This window comes from Pogoniulus pusillus, chromosome 12, assembly GCF_015220805.1.
Source record: "Pogoniulus pusillus isolate bPogPus1 chromosome 12, bPogPus1.pri, whole genome shotgun sequence".
Taxonomy (NCBI): domain Eukaryota; kingdom Metazoa; phylum Chordata; class Aves; order Piciformes; family Lybiidae; genus Pogoniulus; species Pogoniulus pusillus.
In genome coordinates this window covers 17,094,877-17,116,878 of record NC_087275.1, presented here as the reverse complement: position 1 = coordinate 17,116,878, position 22,002 = coordinate 17,094,877, and the positions used below count along the sequence as shown (strand labels likewise).

The following is a 22,002-nucleotide window of genomic DNA, read 5'->3' as shown; positions in this document are numbered from 1 at the left end:
TTTTTTGTGAAAACTTCTGGAAAACAAGGTCCTCAGGATGGCTGTAGGAAGTGTAGGAGGTAAAGCTCTTTGGGTAGCCTTTCAAGGAGCCATCACTGTTTGGAAAGATTCCTCAGACTCTTAGAAGGAATCAGAGATGGACATTTCTCCTCAAACAAAAGAACAGGATTGCAAAGTGACTGGCACACTTAAGGTATGCCATTTCACACGGGATTTTCAGGACTACTTCCTTGAAACTTGTTAATAAAGATGGCCCCCACAAATGAGTGGTGTTGAAATTACTCAGGCTTTTGCAAAGTTTGCTCAGTCTAAGAAGAGAAAAGAAACAAATATTTTAAATGCCATATTATATGCTGGTTTGCTTGACTGTGGGGAACTGATGAGTATGGGTCAAGTCCTTTTGACCATCTTTTAGATTCAGCGGGACAGTTGGGAAGTTTTGAGCTTTTAAGTTTGTGAATGTGGTGGACACATTATTGTAAATTTAGGTGGTTATTTGCTTGAGGTTTAAGAAATCAAGATTTTCTGTTACATACATATACAAATAACTGATGGCACAAATATTTTGATGTCAACACAAGGAATCAAGTGAAGAGATCTGTTTTTGTACTTGCAGGATGTTGCATTTATTTTAACAGAAATAAAACTGCTATTGATAGCCACAGTTAATCTTCAGTGTTAATATATGCATATTTTAGATATGTATATTCTTTGTTAAAGTCTACAGCCAAGGAATGGTTGCAGTACTGTCTTGTCAACAGGCTTCTATGCAGTCTTCAGAAGTGTTACCACTGATACCAATGCCACGTGTTTAAACTGCTATCTATATCTGCCTATGTTTTGCCATTAAATAGGTGCAATGAAAAGCTATTCTAAGGAATATTAAACAAGCCAGTGCTTAAACGAGTCTTTAGGAATTAAGGTTGCTAGCAGGGGCACATGCTTGTCCTTTCTCCATACGTTTTCCATTTAGTTACAATCAAGTTCTGTACGGTTTGATTTTTTTTTAATTAATTTTGCATTCTGGTTAGCTACCTTTCACTCGAGAAGTGAGGATTTTTGTTGCAGACAGCTCTTTTGAGATCCATCGTGTTTTTCTTTCTCCCACTAGATGGCAGTGTGTGCTGTCTGAAACATTTGACCGGCACCGTTCTCTGTGCGTTTCGAGATTGAACCCAGGAATCTTGTTTTTCCCTGAGTGCAAAGAAATCATTATCATTAATCATTACGACTTACATTGAAAGATATACCCTGTCTCCAAAGCTGAGCATTGGAATGAAGATCTCTTTTCTTGGTTTACTAGTGATTCCAGCCAAAAGTGTAAGATGCATTCCCTTCATATTGTAACAAAAAAGAGGAGATGAATGTGTTTATTAAACTCTAAGATCAGAGAGACAGAGGTTTAACTTCTCTTCTGAAGCCTATGAATGCATTAGTGCTGGAAGGGTGGAAATTAGAGAAAGCAATTCTTGCTGTTTGAACTTTTAAGTTCTTAGGGAAGTTAGGTCCTTTGGCTGCGGAGTACTGCAGCTTTGGTACAATGTGATAATGATCTCAGTTGAGCTTTAGGTGCTATTATGATACAAATACAATTAAGAACCATCTGGGAGGTATCTTATGCCACTCGACTGGTAGTTTGGCATTTTTTTTCCCAGTTTCCTGCAATTACAGGAATTTGATGTCAGCAGGGTTTGCTCCTTAAGCTTTTAAATATATGTAACAGCAAATTTCCATTCCAACTCCTCAGGTGGGATTTCTGTAGGGGGCTTGAGTTCTTAATGCAGAGAGTACAGACAGATAGTTTCTTCTGAAAGAGGCAACTGTCACCACTCCTGTCAGGAAATAACTCTGAGATTAAAGAATAAGGTTAAAAATGGCACTAGCTTGTCTGGAGGTTTTAATGGCAGCATTTCAACATTAAAAGTTTCAGTTTGATCATATAAGTGACTTCCCCTTTAAGATGTGATTTGTCTGAATTTTTTGTGAAACTGGCATGAAAACACACAGACTTATGTCACTTAGCATAACTGATCACAAAAATATCCTGCATGCAGGATGACAGCTTATCTCTCTGAAAAAAAAGGCTTAAATGGTGCAAAACAGATTAGAGATTCTGAAGAAACTTCTAACAGAAGAGGAAAAGGGAAATTATTATCTCTTCACATGGTATTTTTCTCCTTCGTGATGTATCCTGCAAGATCTCATTAAAACTGAGACTACTTTAAAGTCTTTGATCTGCTGGGGGAAAAAGCTCAGCAGTGTTAACGTAACATAGGATAACAGTGGTATCTCAAGGAGTGGGGCAGTTACCTCTGCTGTAAACATTGCACAGTGAAGATCAGTAGGTGGTATAGCATTCATAATTGTCAAAATTCGTTTTCCACCCAGTTTAGTTTTTCATCTTGCTGCATTTTGGAAGGAAAGATCTGTTACTTTGAAAATACTTGCTGTACCAGAAGTGACCTGCCATAGCCTGCATTGGTATGCTTATAGTCCAGTTACAAAATCCAGCCCTGTATTTGTCACAGTAATGTTTTCCAAGTGTGCACTAACATGTGTTATCTACAAAAATACAGTTACACACCTGCAATCTAGAATATCAGATGTTATGAAATGAAACGTTGGTTGGTTTGGTTTGTTTCTAGATAGATGACAAAGACAAGATCATTATATGTGATGAAATACTGCTTTATAAGCAAGCCCTGAAACTGTAGTACATATGTCAACTCTTTCACTTGTCATGTATTTGAGAAGTTTCTTGTAACTGGAAAAGAGAACAGGATTAGCTCCCCAGAGGCTTTCTCATCATAAGAAGGCACTCCCGTACTTTGTAACCAGCTCTTACTCTTTACAGGAACTCACGTACATTTTGCTAACAGACAACAGGTTTCTGGTGGTTCTTTGCACTTTTCAGACCTCACTCTTTCTTATGCAGCCCTGAAAGCTGGGACATTAGATTAGTACTTTACCAAGTACTGCCAGCATCTTTTTAGTACTTACTGCTTTCTACTATTCTGCATTACACTCTTGTACTAGTGCAGTGCTAGATATGTGAATGTCACAGGAACTTTGTAGGAAAACTGTGACCTCTGAAGCTCATTTTTGGGCCTTCCCCTGGAAGGTGATGATACGTATGCATATGTATGAAGTGTTTGTCTAGGCCAGTTAGGTCAGATTAGCCAGCAAAGTGCATTAAGTAAACTTTGTTTTTCTAGGTAGGAACACCTGATACAAGCAGCTCCTTCAGTGTAGCCAGAGAAGGTGCAGTTGTCCTTTATAGCCTCACTGAAAGGTAAGAGAGGTTGTAAGCAAACGTCTCTTTCACATCCGAAGCAGGGAGGAGAGGACACAGCCATAGCTTTACATGCCATCTTCCCAAATTTTTCAAGTCAAAGCACTTGTGGTCTTGGCCCAGCAATAAAACGCTTTTGAGAAGAAGTAGAAAGGGATGGGCAAAATGAGCTACATCAGTCATCAGCAGGAGGAGATGAAACTGTGCTTTAGAAATAGACCTTTTTTTACTTCTTCTAAGCTTCGTATCTGTTGTCTGTTCTGTGAACTGCTTGCAGAACATCTACAGTGGGTTGGCTTCTCCCTAGGGCAGAATTAAGATGTATGTAACTGCGACTTTTGGCTAACTTTTAAGTGTGTAAGTTTGTTGTTTTGTTTTATTCTGCTTTGTAATTCACCTGCCTGTTGCATAGTATGCTTTGTCTTTTAACAGAAGCCGCATTGTTTTGTGCTCCAGTCCTGCTGCAAAACACAGCTGTGCCACCGCAGCAGGCCTTCGCCAGTCACCTTGGCCCCGGGTAGCTGCGATTATCACTGACCGGGCAGCCATGCTCACCAGGCGTGTGTCCAGCCTCGGCCGCTGGGTCACCCTGCTCCGCGCCCCACTCCGAGCGCCCATGTGCTGCTGCCTCGGGAGCTGCTGCTGCCGCCCCACGCCCCCCGAGCTCCCTGGCGCCCACAGAGCCTCCGCTGCCCTCACTAAAGATGGCGGCGGCGGCGCAGAGGTCAGGCCGGCCACCTGTTGCTGCGGAGGCGGCCGCCTATTGGCTCGCCCGGCGCCGGGTGCCCTGTGAGGGGCGGGGGGCCGGCAGAGTCGCCGGTTAGAAACGGGGCTGGGGGGAGTAAGTTTTCCATGTGTGTGTACGGCAAGGAGATCAGGCGCGGGGTAAAACCGCCACCGGCGGGAGGCGCCTGACGACGCTTGGCGGCCGCCGGGCTCCGCCCTACCTCCGTAGGGTATCCCGGCCATGGAGAGCCGTGGCGGCGGGAGGGGCCCGGCTGGGCAGGAGGAGCTGTCGCTTCAGCAACCACTGCCGCCTGGAGAAGCAGGGGAGGCGGAGGCTGCGCTGCTGTCGTCGCCCGAGGCCGAGACGGTCTGGAGCTTCGTTGACGGCGAGATGGAGGCGGTGGCGCTGCGGGACCTGCCCACCGCTACCATCGCCTGCAACCTAGACCCACGCGTCTTTCAGGACGGCCCGTGCCGGGTGAGCGCTGCGGGCAGGCCCGCCCCACGCCGGGGGACTGCGGGTAGGGCCGAGGGCCAGCTCCCTCTGCCGGTGAGGAGCCACCGCTGCTTCCGCTCGGTTCGGCCGCCTCCCCCTCGCTAGAGCCACCGCCGCAGCCACCGGCTGCTGCTGTGGGAAGAGGTGGCCTGGAGCGGGGGCGGGCGCTGCGAGCTGGCGTCGTGGGGCGGTAGGGAACAGAGGCAGGGGGCGGCCGCCTCCCCCTGGGTCTCCGTGGCCGCCCCCTGCCTTGGAGCGGGGGTGGGGAGGGGAGCGAAGCTGCGGCTCCGCGTCCCGCCTGCTCTCTTGACGAGTGAAAGCGTGTCGGAAGGTGCGGTGGCTGTGCTTCGCTTGGGCGGCCAAAAGTCTTGTCTAGGATCCTATCCGAGGGTCTGACTCCGAGGCTCAGTCTGGCGGATCGTCTGACCTGAACCCGTAGGTCAGGGCGAGGAGGTGCATAGACCAGAAAGGAAAGAAACTGCCCACAAGCGCTCTGTGCGAAGCGTAGTGGTTGTAGTTTAGCAAGAAGCAGCAGTTTGTTGGTGCACTGGAAGGTGTTTGGTGAGACACGAGGAAGAAGGCAGCGTTTGAAGACCCGGGTGGGTGGCAGGTGGTCGACAGTGGTCCAAGCGGACGCAGTCGCCTGCCTACCGGCCCGGGGAGCTAAGCAGCGCACATGGAGCGCTTGTCTGAGTGGAGGGCCACTTCGTTTTAAACATAATCAGAATTGCCAGCCGTCCTTCCAGATACACGAAACGTAACAGGAGCAGTCAGAGGAATACTATAAACTGCCTGAAGTGAACTGCAGCTCTGGGTGTAATAAATGGATATATTCTGAAATAGTTTTCAGAATTGCTTCTCATGTTACCTGTGGCCTGCTTGATGGGGAAGGGATTCACACCAAGCCTAACTTTGCCTGCATGTCACAGCCCTGGGCAAAATTAAAGGCTGAAGGAAGCTAACTTCTCTCTTGGTTTCTATGGTTGGTCTTGCCGTCATGCACACGTTTTTCTAATGATTTTGATACTGAAGGAGGTGTTTATTTTTTTTAACAGATTGAAATAAAATGGACATGGAGAACCGGGCAATAATTGTACTGCTTTAAAATCCTATTCAAATAATTAGCTGTCTCTTTGTGAAAAGCAGTTTAGTGGTGGTGTTGTAGTAGTAGCCTGGTAAATCAACCCTGCTAACAGCTATAATGCATTAAAAATGAGCAGGAAATAGGAGATGCAGCTACGTTGTACTCCAGTTACTTTCTACAGTTATGTAACTTTTAATGGCGATGTACTTTTGTACACATTGGCTGCTAGCAGATGTGATGGGAATGGCACCTTAACACTACAAAAAAAAGCTTGTTTTGACTACTTTTTTTCCTTGCCAAGAGCTGCAGCAGATTACTTAAAATTAGAACAAATTTAAGGTTAATTATCTCAGCATAAACTATGTTATCTTAACCATGGATGACAGCATACACAGTTATGCCACAGCATAGTGGTTGCTTTTAAAATTTAAATTACTAAGGCAAAGGATGGAAGAGTTAGTTTGAACTTGAAGGAATAGGTTTATCTCTAAGAGAGAAGGAGAAGTCTTTGTCAAAGTTTTTTAATTACACAGGATTAAAGAAAAACCCAAACACTTTGAGGTGCTTGGGACCTGGTGTTTTATAGATGTGGTAGGTGTACACAAGCTCAGAAGGCTGAAACAACAGCTTAGGGTTTTGCTGATAATCTCAGCCATCAAAACACAGAATTTAACTTCAGTTAATACAGTCATAGAAATGGCATGAGTTAACTCTTTAAAACTGAAAATGTGTGACTGCTATATGGGAAAACAGATCTGTGACTGGATATGCTTTGAATATGGTCTTTTAAGCCAAAGAGAAAAAGTGGGTGATGCACAAAGGCTGAATCTCAGATTGTTTGGATGTGTGAAAATTAGCTTCAGTGTACTGCTGCTGGATAGTGTGAAAAGAAAAAGTTTGTATTAAATGTGGGGAAAAGATTACAGTCTTCTATGCATGCATTCAGTTTTACTTTGCATTTACTGATTCTTGCATCAAAGAAAAATGAAGGGGTTTTGGGCTAGAGTGACAGCTTAGCATCTGAAAATGATTCCAAGGTAATAATTTTGAAAGACCACACTTCATTAGGGAGTTAATTTTAAGAGGATTCATTTAGTCTGGTATAGGGTATACACAGAAAAATCAAAATTGCTGTTATCTGTAAAGGATATGGTTGTGTGGAATTTTCTTTATGTGATGACAAAAGAATGAGTGTAACATGTAACATCAGTATTTTATATCCAATGAATTATGGTCTGTGTAACATGTTTTCTTCTGCTCTGTGGACTTCATATTTTCCCAGTGTTTGTAACACTCCTAAAATACCTTGTCTACATAGCTAGTGCTTTTTTTCTCTTCAGTGGGCCCCTTAATAATCCTGGATTGCCCTATTTGAGAAGGGTTGATCCAATCAAAGGTGAGATAGGACATAGCAATGGCTGGCAACAGCTATTTCTATTTTGCCCTCCTCTTTCCCAAACAGTGACTTACTCTTCAAACGCTGCTTGTATATTCTTGATTTCTCTCTCTCCCCCCCTTTTTTTTAATTGAGGCATTGATATCACAGTTGAGAAATCTGAAGAAGCTTTGTTGAGTTAGTGATCAGTCTCTTAAAAATAGACCATCCTATCAAGTAAAGTAATAGTTCTAGTAAATGACTATTTGTTCTCTGCTTTATTCTCTTAAGAATCTCACTTGCTTAAATAACTCATGGCTACTTTTTTGTGTCATTTCCAAAATCTTTCAGGAAATGCTTGACTGCTTTATTGAAGCTTAAGAGTGAGTACGTGTGGAGGAATACCTGGAGATTCTGCATCCTCTTTTGTTTTCGTTGAAGTGATAGAATGTCAGGCAATAGTTTTAATTTAGAGAGGGTAGATTTACATTGGATGTTAGGAACAAGTTCTTTACCATGAGAGTGATGGAACACTGGAATACCGGAACCTTCCCTGGTTGCCCAGGGAGGTAGTTGAGGCCCCATTCCCTCGATATATTCAAGGTCAGGCTTCACAAGGCTCTGAGCAACCTGATCTAGTGGAGGATATCACTCCTCACTGCAAAGGAGTTGGACTAGATGACTTTTGGAGGTCCCTTCCAACCCAAACCATTCTATGATTCTGAGTACAAGGCATTGTCTACAATGAAAACCTCTCACCTGTTCCTCAGATTGGCTAATTACCTTGGGAAAATGTTGCTCTGACTTCTTGAAATGTCTTCTAGCTCTAATTCCCATCTCTTTGGTAGTTTTAATATTGACTCTATGCTTGGATAATTGTGATTATTCCTTGGAGCAAAGCAGCATTTCTTCATATGGTTACAACAGGTTTAAGTCATCTGCGTGTTGCATTTCTATGTACTTGAGAAAAAGAAAGAAGAAAAGGTGTCAGTAGCTAATTACCAGAGGCAGCAATTATGCTTTTGCATATTTCCATTCTCCTCAACTGGTATTCAGTTTTAAGAGCCTTTTTATGTCAGTAGAGGACACTTGGGTTTTTTTATAGAACTTGTACTGTAAAATAGTAAGTCCAATAGGTAATATGCTTGCTTGTATCCTGTAATCCTGAAGGGATATGGCATACTTACTCCACTGATGACTTTAAAGTTCTGAATACAGCCACATGGGGGCTAAATAACTTCATTTATGCCTTAGTAGTCTCTGCTAAGTAGGTTACTGAGGTCTGTTCTAACTGTCATATTTCCATTTCAACCTAATTGTAGACAAATATCACTCATTTCATTTGGGAAAAGTAAGAGGAACATAAAGGGTGTCTAGAAAGAAGCCAGTCTTGGACTACTGAGAAGAATTGTTTTTTAGTACTAAGATGAGAGATTTTTCTTATGTAGTTAATTTTCCTTAGAAGAGGCTGAGTTCCTTAAATTACTTTAAAATATCTATAATTGCCTTAATCTACTAAATCTTGCAAAATAATAAATGTAGCAGAAGATTTCCCACAATAAAAAACTTAGGTTTGTAGATCACTCTTGAAAACAGGCTGCTGTATCATGGTAATATTTTTTTTTTTTTCCTAGAACTTGCTAGGGAAAACTTCACTGAAAGTTGAATTTTTAGAAGAAACTTAGCGTGGTTGTTTTTAAGTGCAGTAGAGGTAGGATTGAGTCAGCCTCCTACAGTAGTCTCTGTCCTCACATAACCTCCAGTGGCATGCAAAAGTAGAAATGGCTGTGAAACAGTGTCTGTGAGGTTTGGTTTGGTTTAGTTGTTTTTTTAAAGAAGAGATATATTTTAAGTGAAGATAAAGGCCTGAATAGGATCAGAAATTTCTGCAGTAGTATAATCAAGAAAGCAAGCAGTAATGACAGGTGTATTGAGCATTGTTAATGATTATTATAACTTTAAAATTCTATTCTTCTTTTAGCTTTATATAGTTTCAGTATGGAAAAACTTGTTTGTCAACTGATTTAAAAATAAAGCTGTTGTTAAATGAGCCATGCTTTCAGAATTTTTTTATTGCCTTGCAGCCTGCTTGAATAATCACAAGATGTTGAATGTATTTCATGGGTTTTAAATACTTAGAGAATTACTTCTTCGTTACAGGAAGCTTGTCAAATTTCTCAGGAGTATTTGCAAGTCTTCTTTACAAAATAGCACTTGGGTTTTCTGGTAATCTCTTCCTGTCTCAGTCGCATGCCTCATTAATCCTTTTACTTAAAAGTTTGTTGATCCTCTTAGATCACTTTTTTTTTTTTTTTAAGTGTTTTAAAATAAGTAAATTTCAAGAAGATTAATGTTTCTATGTGTTTAGATTTTTGTGACCACAACTCTGTGTTTGGAGAAAAGTTCCCAAATGGAAATGTAAAAATAACATCTGTACATTCTGCTTATTTTAAAGATTTTCATTCTTTCTCTGATAGTGTTTTTCTCTTTTTTTTTGGTGGCAGTATTTATAATTCTATGTTGTTAAAAATCATATCCAAATAACCTGTATACAGGAAAAATATTAAGGATTATTAAAAAAATACAGTAAAATCTTCTGTAACAAAAATTTGTGTGCTATAACTTCTGCAGATACTTAGCTTCTGTAATTTTCAGGTGGTGCAGACTTGTTCTGCAGCTATTAGCAGGTTAAGGCAGACTATTGAGTGACTTGAAGTCTGGAAATCATACAAATGTAATGATGCGACTGACAATAATCTTTGATGTTACAATGGAGCATTATGCTGTGTTAATGCAGTTTTATGGCTCCTGGTATGCATCCAGCTTGACAAATACACATGCATATCTTGTTCATATCTGCATTTGAGGGAAAATACGAACTCCTGAGAATTGTGGCAATGTCTAAGCTCAGCTTCTGAGGGTCTTTGGAAGATTTTTTTGTCTAAGATAGCATATGGAGAGTTGTAACACTGTATAGTATGTGCATTCTCTATAGAGGCCTTAGCAGTACTCATGAAGAAGTGAAATACCCCAGAGGCAGTGCAGTTATAGTATTCCTCACTTTGAAAACAAAAGCTAAAAAGCTATACACTTATAGGGATTTTAATGCCTGTAGTTTGTTTGGTAATAGTGCTGATGGGGTTTTTTCAATGCATCCTTTCTATCCTATGCCTTCATAAGACAATGGAAAAATAGGAATACTTCTCTACATATTATCAAGTATTAAACTTGTGTTCAATCTTTAATATATCTCCTGAGCTTAAGAATAGTGTCTTCAGTCTTACTGCTTGAGTACCTTTTTTTGGCCTGTGAGCCTAGAGTAGGTTTTTTACCAGAGTAGGTCACTCTTTTCCAATTCTCATGTGGGATGCTAAGAGGTGATTTGAGCAAATTTCAAATAAATATTTCAATAAAGCCACAAAGCTGATTTGAATTAGTTTTGAGGTGAATATTTTTGGCTGGTGTGGAAGGATTTGAGGAGACCGCACAGTCTGCAATGTTTTGGTCAAGCAATACCTCGCAAGAGGAGGGAGAATTGTTTTGATTTGTATAACTCTTTGTTTTGCTCATCATTTCAGAGTGCCTAATAGCCAGTTGAAGCCTTGATAAAATAAGTTGCAGCAGCTTTGAGTATATCGTTATTTTTAGGAGGAGCTATTTGAGAGCAGGTTCGGCTCTGTAGTACTATTTTGATCCCTTTGTAGGTTTCCTAGGTCAGATGAAAATGGTGAAATAATTATCCCAATGTTGTTTTTAATAGTATCCTGGGAAAGATGTGCCACCTTCCTCAACTGAGATGTTGGGTAATTGGTTTTGGCATGGGTTTCTTTCTCGCTTTGTGCGACCAGGTCCAAATCATGGTTATATACATCAAGCTTTTCATGGAGATGCTTCTGTTTTGTTGTTATTGTTGCTGTGTCTTCTGATAAGTAATCCAAGGCTTGTTTGACACCTAAGTGACAGGTGAAGCTGGACTCAAAAGAAGGGTCAGTGAAGCTAATTAATGTTTTCTGTGCACTTTTCTGTGAACTAAGATAGTTTGGAAACCTTCTTTTCCTACTAAGAATTTGTCTTGGTGAGACAGAAGTTCTACATCCATGACATGGAGACTGGGTGGGGTTTTGAAGTATTGGGGTTTTTTTTTCCCCCTCAAGACTTGGTAAAACTCACTATAGAAGTATCTGAAGGATGGGCCCAAATGAGAATCTTGTCAGTGCTGTAAGAACTTCACTTAGTGATGTTTCTAGACATGGCCTAAAAGCAACAAGGAATAACTTTATAATTGCTTCTTTTTTTTATTTTATTTTACAGTATCACAGTATCACCAAGGTTGGAAGAGATCTCATAGATCATCAAGTCTAACCTGCTACCACAGAGCTTAAGTCTGAGGAGATTATTCATGGAGTATGAATTCTTGTAACTTGCATTTAAGAGGAGTTTTTATTTAAAAAAAAAACAAAAAAACAAACAAACAAAAAAAAAAAACACAAAAAGCAACCCAACCAACAACAAACCCAACTTAAATGTGAAAATACTGAGGCTTCATCAAATTCTACCAAAAAAGTTTGAAACATTAAGGATTTTTGCCATTGGAATGGGCTGCCCAGGGAGGTGGTGGAGTCGCCATCCCTGGAGGTGTTCAAGAAAAGACTGAATGAGGTCTAGTTGACTGGCTAGGGCTGGGTGCTAGGTTGGACTGGATGATCTTGGAGGTCTCTTCCAACCTGGCTGATTCTATGATTTTTGTGGTTTTAATTTCAATAAGGGTAGGTGTGGAAGCAAGCCTCTGTGACTTTTCTTGCAGCGTATGAGAATATGCTGGAAATTTGCTAGTGAAGCTGAAATGTTTGCTGCCTTCAGTGAGCCTCAGGTTGGGATGGAGATCTGAATACTTTTTTCCATTTATTTTTGTGTGGAAGTTATTGTCCTAGAATATTTGGGAGTCTGAGAGCATACTATGAAAAAAGGGTCAGAATTGATTTGTGAGTGGTGTCTGTCAAGCACCATGTTTAGGATATAACTTAATACTTAGCTTGTGAAGAGCTATTGCCAGGTTTAGATGGGAGAAGAGTAGTCTCTATGGCCCTGCCTTTATACTTTTTTGTTTGTTCCTTTGAGTATTTGTTATTGCTGGAGATAACTGGAATGGTTTTTATTCTTTTCATTAACTGTGTAAGCCATCTTTTATTACTGGCTCCACTCATAAAAGCAGAGCTATCAATACAGTTTGTGCAGTTTATTAAAATGTAACCTCATTGTCCAAGATAAACTTTCCTCTTCACTTTCCAGATTTTCAGATATAGTTCAGAAGTTAATAGTTGGGTTTGAATGGCTTTTTCAAGGTTTTCTTTTTTTGGAGTTATTTTGATGTTGGCTGACTTCCTGGAAGGAAAATGCAATCTTCGCTGTTGAGCTGAGAGCACAAGAGCACATTGCTAATCTCAGGAGATGGATTTTAGTTTCTTCTTGTTAGTGGAGGACAAAAGGTATTATGAAATGCAGCACCCCTCTCCCCATCTTGACTTGTGAGAACAGTGTAGCTCTTTGATGCAGCAGTGGGTTTAGGAGTGGTAAGCGTGACTGAACTTCCCTATTAGGTGAGTGAAGTAGGAGTGAGCTCAAAGTAGTGTGATGAAGTTTTTTCCTGATTGTATTTGGCCTGGCTGTAGGATGTTTGATGGGATAAGTTTGAGTCATTTGACAAACAGTTGGCAAGGAGAATAGGTGCTTCTTGCACTCCTTTTTGAAAGTTTCTTGTTGTCCTGTAAAGAAACTGTATCAAGCTTTTTGAGGTGTATGTAGAAACTGCAAAACCTTAATGCTGTAACAGGTGTGTGTTCTGTCTTTTAGCTGTAGATAGAATGGATTGCATATTGTTTTTCAGTGGAGATTATGGTGAGATCAGTAAATGGATAGATATATATGTGTGTCTGTGTCACACTCTTTACAAAAAAAAAAAGTCATCCTTCAAAAGGACAAGCCAGGCTTCACTTTTAGATGCTGTATAGGCAGGTGAACTAAATCGCTGTATTCTTTTTATGTTTTATTTTCCTTTTTTCTTCCCCTTCCATTCTGGAAGCTTCCCTGAAGGTTTAGGCCTGCTTTCAAAACAAGGACTGTCTGGATGAATAGGCTTTATAAATAAGGACGCTTTCCAAATAAAAACTGGCTGAAAAGCATGGAGAATTGTTTCTCTTTTTCCTAGATGTACTATTTCCTTTCTCCATGGAGACAGGAAACCAAACTGGTAGACTGCCAGAAGATGCAAGCTGTATTGTTATAAGAAATTGAGTTTTTAACTCCTTCTGTTCTTTTTGTAGATGAATAAGTTTTTTCTAACACCCATGTAGTTAAGTAAAACAAATCTGTGGGCTTCTACTGAAAACATAAATGGGAGAGTGTAACCCAGCAAATGTAGATAATATACTTTATGAACTGTGTTAAGAACAACTTCCATCTCTGGGATATCTTTATAGAACTTTGATAATTATTCATGGCTGGTGGCTTTGCTAGAAAAGTGCAGTACTAATACATCCATTACCATAGAAAGCTGAGGCTACTTTTAGTCCTGCTTTTTGTGTAGAAGTGGAGATATGTATATTGCAGACTGGTTTGCACAGTTAGACGGTGGAGAGCTAAATTATAAGGAAACCCAGAAAATATAAGAATTAAACCATATTTCTTGCATGTTGTAACATTAAATAATAAGAGCTATTTTCTTGTGGCACGCAGAGCATACATACTTGTATTGTGGAGAGGCTCAATGGGAACTCTTGAGTGGTGTTTGTCTAACTTCTGAGGTATGTGGATGCTTCTTTGCAAAGTGGATTTTTAGTTTGTTTTTCCTGTAGTTAGACTACTTGGCACTTTGGCCATATCTCATCAAGCTAATAGCAGAGATCAGTTGGCTAATGGAAACAATGATTAAGGGCTTGAATTTTCCTGAGGCTTCAGAGTGATAGTGAAGCAGCTGCTGTTGCAGGCAGTGGAAAGTATGAATAACTCTTGCCTGGGGTTGTATAGCCAAAAGAATAATCGAATCAGAGACTAGCTTAAATGATTGTGACTTCTGTTAAAAACATTGGGAGCCTACGTGTTCACGCCTCATTACAGCATATAATTTGAGGACACTAAATAGAGCCCATCTGTTAGGCATGAATAGGTAAATCCTTCAGGTCAGTAGTCAGATCTTTTTCTCTTGAGGGAGGAGCAGGGAGAGAAGGTCATTTGCCTGAGAGGTGTCTAATGACTTTCAACGCATTTAAAGTTTTGTCCTTTGATATACACCAAGCAAACCTTAAAAGCAGTTTTAGTAGCCTAACCTACAGTAGGTTATGTGCAGTAATTCTTCACAGGAGGTGATTTCAGGAGGGATTGTTCCTTAATTAACTACTTGAGATGCAGCTATGTCTTGTTTCTTCCTTAGTAAGTTGGCAACATAAAACTTTCTTCTTATCAAGGTCGATTGCAGTGGTGAAGTTTTTGGTGGAAACCAAAAATGTCTATAGGAGAGGTGGAGAAAGCAGAAGACAGGATGAAATACAAACATACTAGTTCTCACCCATATTAATTGGAGTGTGAATTCATGAACGACATTGCCTGGAATGTTCAAGAAGTTATAATGGTTTCAGGAGTTATTTTTCTAATACTGAATTGGTTTTTCCCCATTCAATCAAAGCAGATGTGTTCTTGTCATGTAAAGAGAAATTAAACACAATCTGAAAGGTCTAATATTAAGTACCTGAAAAGCTTTAAATGCCAGTGGTTTTCGTTGCCAGTAGTGCTTCAGTAGCAGAATTTCCCTGAGGCATCTCTGATTAGGTCTGATGCTCATATTGTTCTTTTGCTGGGTGGTTTTCTTTTCATGCTGAGATATCGCCACTAGCAGTTGATAAAATTCAGCCTTTGTGGTGCTGTTACATGGCAACTGCAACAAAAGGGTTAGTTACATAAGAATCTTCACAGATGGGCTCTTTGACTGTTAAAAGCTGTAATTTATTATCTGGTAGTATGTTTGCAAATACTGGTTATGTAATTTACCACAGTATCTACTATGCCACTAACTTACATGCCCGAGAAAGTTGTTGTATGTTAGACATTAACCTTACAAAAATAGTTGTAGTTTAGGATAAATTTTAGGCTCTTCTGTAGCTCTTTCTGTTGCATTTATTAATATATTTGTAAATGCTTTTGAAATTTCTAGGTGTGCATAGTATATTCTTAGAAATACTAAATAATTGCAGTTGCATTGTTCTTCTGCTATCCTCCCAGAACATTCTTCCAAAGTATCTTGAAACTATCCTCAGTCTTCCTTCCCTGACTCCAGTGGAAAATGCCATTCTTTAAAGCTTACAAAAATACCAGCCTGCTTTGAAACGACTTCTGTGGTTTTTTAAAGATTCCGGTGTTACAGTATATTTTTTTTTTTCCCTTGAAGTTTGTTTTTCCCCTGGTCAAAAAGAATGTATCAGAAGAGTGATCAGAAAATTAACACTGTAACTTTCACTTGCCTCTGATACACTGTTTTGTACTTAAAAATAGAGTCGTCCCGCTGTAGAGAACCCCAAACCATACTGTTTGCATATGACTTAGTCCTTATCTTCCCTCTCATTTTGCACTCCCTCAAGTAGTAATCTTGGCATAAATTTAGTTGCATTTTTCTTTAAATGATAGTAGATAGTTAATTGCAGAAGTATTTTTCATTAAATTGCATCAGGATTATGGTTATATCATGAGGCAACATGACAGTTCATGTACCTGTCATAGCTGAAAAAACACTGTAATTTAGAAGTATGTTTGGGGCCAATTACAGCCTTGCTTTTTGGAAATAAAAAAAAAAAAGAAAGAAAGAAAAATCACTAAAATATACATTCATACTGCAGGTTTTAGGGGAAAAAAAGGGGAAATTAGAGCAAAGTTTAATTTATCCTTTAAATGATCAAGGTGATTAACAGGAGAAACTGGGTATCTTAAGCAAAATTTGACACATACATAGAGACTGAATTTTTTTGAAAAAAAACTATTATTTCAGTGCTCAGGAATGATAGCTGGCAATGTGCAACAAAGCATATTTGCTAAGAGCAGAAGTGCCTCAAGATTCCCCTTTGCTTTTAGAAACCAGAAGCAGTAGAACTGAAAGTGAGAGGAGGAGGTTAGGAGGTTATTGCTGTCATGTGATGAGGGAAGTGGTGATGTGTTAGGCTATTGCAGAAGCATCCTGGCAACACGGCCTTGCAATCTTGAAAGAGGCCATTCTTTCCAAGCAGCTGCCCTACACTCTAGTGCCCTTATCAGTGAGGCAGGAAATTTTGTGGCTTTTGAAGGCTCTGAAATGAACTGAGTAGATAACAGGGCTTCAACTGCATAGTTGCTGCAGGTTGTGAGTTGTGAGTGTCATGGTTTCTAAGAAACGCACCTTAGAATTGTCATCACGTTTTGCAACGTTCCTGGCATTAGATTATATATGGGCACAAGCTTGTCCAGTGTTCTCAAACTATCACTGCATTCTGGCTTGAATGAACTGGGTTTGTGTGAGAGCTCTGCCTCTGAGGTTTGTTCCTTCACTTTGGAAAATGCCAAGCATAGTCTTAAAGTTGTTGACAATTCTGAGATCTGTGCTTGTTCAAGGGAGACAAAATTGGAATTGTCAGCTTCTTTCTTGGGAATCTCGTAAGAGTTGCCTTATAGATACTGTAAATGACAGAAAACTTTAATTTACTAGCTGAAATTAATAATACCTACTATAATAAACCTCTGATGCCATAGATTATGTAGTCCTGGAGATGTTTGACGCCTAGAAGATACACGAACTGTTTGCTAGTCAAAGTGAATTAACCAGTATAAAATGACATGCAGCTGCTTAATTTTTAGGCACTGCTGTGAGTCTGTTTTTCTCTCCATAATGCACAGAAGTTCAGATGTTAAAGAACACCATAGTGATGTTGAAGCTTTTATCTCTGAAAATGTTCTGATCTAGCTTTTCATTTAATAGCAGGCTTTCATCAAATTAAGACTATTTTGGAGAGCCTCTCATGGTAGATTCCTGTAGAAGTCCATGCAGAACGTAAGCAAAACACCAAAGAGTCAAGCCCTGTTGTAATTTGCAGTACCGGGGTGATGACAAAGAGTCTTGTATGACATAGCTGGGATTTTGGTTGATGCTATTTAGAGTCCTTTGGTCAGGGAAACAGATGATGACAGTGGTGTCTATATTTTGAGGTGTACTCTTTTTTCCACAGTTAATCAGCTGTTACAGTTGTTTGTAATAGATCTATTCTTTTAAATGCTGTGGTGAGTTTTGAAACAGAAGGCATGGGGTGCTTTAAAAAGTAGTCTAATGTTACTTCAAAATAAAAATATAAATATATATTTTTAGGTTACAACAGAACCATATGGAGTTATAAGAATTAAATTCTGATCACTTGATGGTTGATCATGAATTGGAAAGTAAAAGCTACTTAAATCATTGCCTTCTTGCTTGACTCCCTTGCTTAGACTAAACCTGGTTTAAATTCTCTCAGCTCCATGTTGGGGACCTGTAGTTAAACCATAATTATTAAGAGGGCAGTTGCACTATCATCTTACCCTTAAAAATTGTCAGAGGAAAGCTTTAAGTATGAGGTAAAGAATTCTGAGAAAAGCCAGCTATAGCGCTTTAGTGCTTCAAAACTGCAATGCAATACGGCCACTTACAGATAAGCTATTGGCAGTTTGTGCTGATGTAGTCCAAAAGCTGTGGCAGTGTAAGCAGAGAAGCTGAAGTCTCTTTCAGGCCCTGTGTACCTCGCTGGCAGGAGAACCTGCCACTTGTGGCATGGAGCAATTGGCATAGTGCTTGGAAGAGTTGAGTGATGGTGTTTGCTTGCGAGGTCAGACATGTTCTTTCTGAAGTTGGACATATCTAGTCAGAGTAAAGGCTAGGAAGACAGAAGAGTTAGCTGTGTGACAGACCATGAGGTTTTGGGGAGAAACAGTAGTTGGACTGAAATCTAAAACCAAAAGATGTCTGTAAGAAAATTAATATTGAAGTGTTCATGTTTTAAACAGATTGGATGTGTGACACTAGAGTTTAGTATTGACGAGTCAGATCTGATGGTATTTATTTTAGAGTGTATTAGAGCCTTATCTATATCAGACAGAAAAGGAATTACTGTAATTGCTACATCCTGCAGCTGCATTTAACTGCAGACAAGAGTGTGCAGCAGTGCAGTTTAGTTCAGTGGTGTAGGGTAGTTTAATTGGTATTCTGTCCTTTCCCCTATAAGGAAGAACATACCCTGGAAAGTTTTATTATTGCAGGCTGATTTATCTTAAGGGGAACCAATAGCTTCTAAGCTTCAAAACAGGCAGATGACTTTTTCTGGTAGTTGACAATGTAGCTTCTTGTGTGAGTTCACAAGATCATGGTTTCTTAAGGGAACTGCTATTCAGTAGTTATTTCCCCCACACACACTTCTTTTTTCCAGTACTCTTAATCTTTTCACATATTTGCACACCACTCCCCATCCCTGCTTGTTTTAAATATCCCTTTTTTTGCTGACTGCTATGGTTAGTGCTTTGCATTGGATATTGACTTACTTGAATACTGTATAATTCTTTTGCATTTAAATCTGCAAAACCTTTGTTGTAACATTTAGATTGCATAATGTAGAACTGGAAATGCTTGTTGTAAGCTCTCCTTTGCTCTGCTTGGCAGGTTTTAAATGTCAGCTAAAATTTTCTGAGTTGGCTTTAGGAACAACCAGGGTATGGATTTTCTTAGAGGCATTCAGAATCAAGTAATTTTGAGAAGAAGTGAATAGGCTGTGGTGGTTAAAATTAGAGAGTTTATGGAGCCCTGACTTCTAAAATAATATCTGTTAATCATACACAACCTGTTTGCATGAAGAACATCTGAGTACTTTAGTGTGTCTTCCTCATAGTCAAATTTGTGAAATAAAATACTTTATCTTCACACTTTTTACAGAATTATTGCAGTCAAACCCCAGTTCATCTGGGAAAAACAGTGTAAGCCTTAACTGCTCACATGGGGCAGATGTCTTTATTTCTGTATTTACTTAAAGGCTAACTGTACAGTAGTTGTCTTGTCTTTGACTAGGACATTATTGTTGAAGTAACTTCATTAAGTTCCTCAGAAATACCTTGGAGAGTGGCATTAATAGCATACAGACTAAGAATAGCTCAGGGACAATGCCTGGAAGTGATCCCTCTGCCTTTCTTTCTTGGTTGGAGAAAAGGCTTCATGGCTATATTTTCCAAAACAGGGTTTGGGGGGATGATGAGAGCTAGTAAATAAACTTTGAAACACTAGGGAAACTGAGAAGTTACATCTACGTTTAATATCCCACTGACATTTACTGCAGAGGAGGAATATTGGAAAGCTATTTTGAAAACACTGCTTTACTTCTATGTGTGATAACCTGTGTCTGAAATTGGTAAAAATGAGTACAACACAGACTATAAACACTAAGTAGTTTCAAATGTAGATTTAATGGAAGTCCATCAGATCTTGCCTGGAGCAAGGATTATAAAGCTCTCACCAAACCAGAATTTGTAAGTCATATTCAAGCCGTGAGAAATGTTAGCAGTGCTTTGTCAAACTTTCTGGGAAGGGTGGAATCAAGTTTGCCTTTTTAAATAGGAAACAATGTTTGGTGAGACAAATCAACCTGTCACCCTTTGAGTTGCACAGAGGCAGCAACTCAGATATAAATAATGTCAAAGTATGTTATATATAGTTTTGCTATAAGCCAGAGTTTATCTGTGTACTAAACAAAATTAGATTCCCTTAAATCTCGTAATGCAAATGAGGGTCCTGGGAACTACTTTGTAGACTGATTTGTGTAAGTAGTACCCTCCTGACTTGGGCTTGATCAGAGGGTAACCAAACTTTGTTCAAGTACTGGAGTCAGCCTCGGTGGTGTGTGCTGATGCCACAAGGGACTTTAGAAACTAGTCAGGCAAGTAGTTTCAGGGAGACAAACTCTTTGTAGTGTTGCAACTTCCAAAAAAAAGCTTAATAGGAGATGCAAGTATTCAGAGACCCCTTCTATGTTTTCTTACCCTAAAATAATTTTTTTTTTTAATCCCATTTCCTAAGGTGTCTGAAGCTGGAGTTGCAGTAAGTGGGGATGTGCAGAAAATGAAGTTAAACTCTGCATGCGCGTGTTTTTCATAATGATTTTTGGAAACAAATAAGCATTGAAAAGAAGTTAGATTTTTTTTTTTAATTCCCTAAAAATAATCAAATTACATCTGCTTGCTTCCATCCACAAACTGCCTTCTTTCCCACTTTCTCGAGACATATCTCAGAGGATGTGGTAGAGATTTCTTCAGAGATGCTTTTCTTAAGAAGACATGTACATTTCTTGCCTTATAGACTATCATTTTCACCTACCCCTTTAATCAAGCCAGTCTGTAAAGAAGCAAGAAGCATTGTCTGGGAAACTCCAATTCTGTTTATGAGTATGTCTATAAATTTGGGATGCAAATGTATATACTTGGCCACTCACTTTTTCTTTCCATGTACAGACTGATAGAGGATAACATGGTGGGCCTTTCTGGGTGAGTGGAAAGGGCATTAGATCTGCTGACAGCTCTGCTCCTCAAGGCTTCTGTTTCACTGAAGCCTAACAGCCTTTGGCTTTTAGGGTAGCCATAAAGTCAAATTTGTTGTAACCTGTCCTCATAGTTCTGCCTTCATGAAGGTAACTTCAACCAAGTAACTTTGTATTTATTGATAGTTTTGGAGATTCTGTTGTATCGTTTTGGCAGCAACATCTAAACAGTGATAAACCCCTTCTAAGAAGACCTTAAAGATAAGGACTTCATCCTCCTTTCATTTAGGAAAGTGGTAATGTTATGGCATTAACTGGGAACAAATCAAAACATAAAATAGTGATGCCAGGATCAGGACAGGCAAGGGAGGATAAAATGGACTATTAAAGGGTGTACTAAGTCTAGTTGCATGTTGAGGTAGAACTGTGTGTAAGCTTGAAGTAACTTGTTCAGGAAAACAGGTGTGCTCATGTTTCCTGTGTTGGCAGTTATTTGGGCTATAGGAGTGCTTGAGTTAAAATCACTTTTTAGTAGAATGAAGTCACTGAACCCTGCTGTTTGCTTTTAAAGTGTGTCAAAGATTCACAACTGGAAACTAGACAGTGAGAATCTACTACTTTACATAGCGTACAGACTTTGTGAAATGTTTTCCAGGAAAGTTGAGTACAGCTGTGAATCACTTATGGAAAATTCAGTGGAATGAATTAGTCAAAGTAATACTTAAGTGATCATCCTTTGTGTTCTGCTATCAGGAAATAGTGCAGCTTTCCATGATTTCGTACAAATCATGTGGCATTAATAAGAAAAGCTGTAGTTCGAATAGCAAGGAATTACAGCTGCTGCTCTTTGATTTTCTCACAGCTTTCTAAAAATGCTTATTTTGAAATAAATATGAAATTTAACATCAGAAAAAAGATGTGGATGCTCTAGGAGAAATTTTCAAGTTTAAGGTGCTCAGGGAACTTCTTATCTAAATTGCATCTTCTAGTCATGTTTTTCTGCTGGCATAACTTAAATAAGGGGTGAGGGGTGTTTTCACTCTCTTCTGAAACTATTGCTTGTCTTCTCTCCTTTTGTATGTCAGGCTTTTACTTTCAGGGTTAAAAGAAAGTTGAAGACTGCACAACTGAAACAACTTCACTGTAGAGATGAAAGCTTCTGCATTGGTATTCTACAACTTATGTATTTAATATTGTATGCACACTGCAGTATTGATTACTGTTCTTCAGAGAACTGACTGAAAATGGTATCTTCATATTTAGTAAATTGGCTAAATATTTACTGGATGGTAATGAATACATATATATATTTTATATAATCAGTGTTATTATCAGCCAAGTTCTACAATCTGTTGTGTATTTCACCACTATGCAAATGAATCAAAGTGTGTGAACTTTAATGCTTTTTACACTGGCAAGTGTGATCTGAACATTGTTAATGATTATGAATTTAAAAGGACTGAAAGGATATAT

At 39.4% G+C, this 22,002-nt stretch overlaps 1 protein-coding gene across 3 annotated transcripts in view; it reads left to right on the top strand.

Moving 5' to 3' along the window:
- Positions 1-4,116: 4,116 nt before the first annotated feature.
- RCAN1 (regulator of calcineurin 1) overlaps positions 4,117-22,002 on the top strand; it is a 41,087-nt gene continuing 23,201 nt past the window's right edge. The window contains exon 1 of one of the 3 annotated variants that reach the window (XM_064152486.1): positions 4,117-4,496. In XM_064152486.1, the coding sequence (XP_064008556.1) occupies positions 4,260-4,496 (237 nt within the window). In that variant the 5' untranslated portion in view covers positions 4,117-4,259. Of the gene's footprint in view, positions 4,497-4,829; positions 4,846-22,002 lie in introns of those variants that run through there. The other 2 variants (XM_064152489.1, XM_064152490.1) reach the window with 2 other exon arrangements.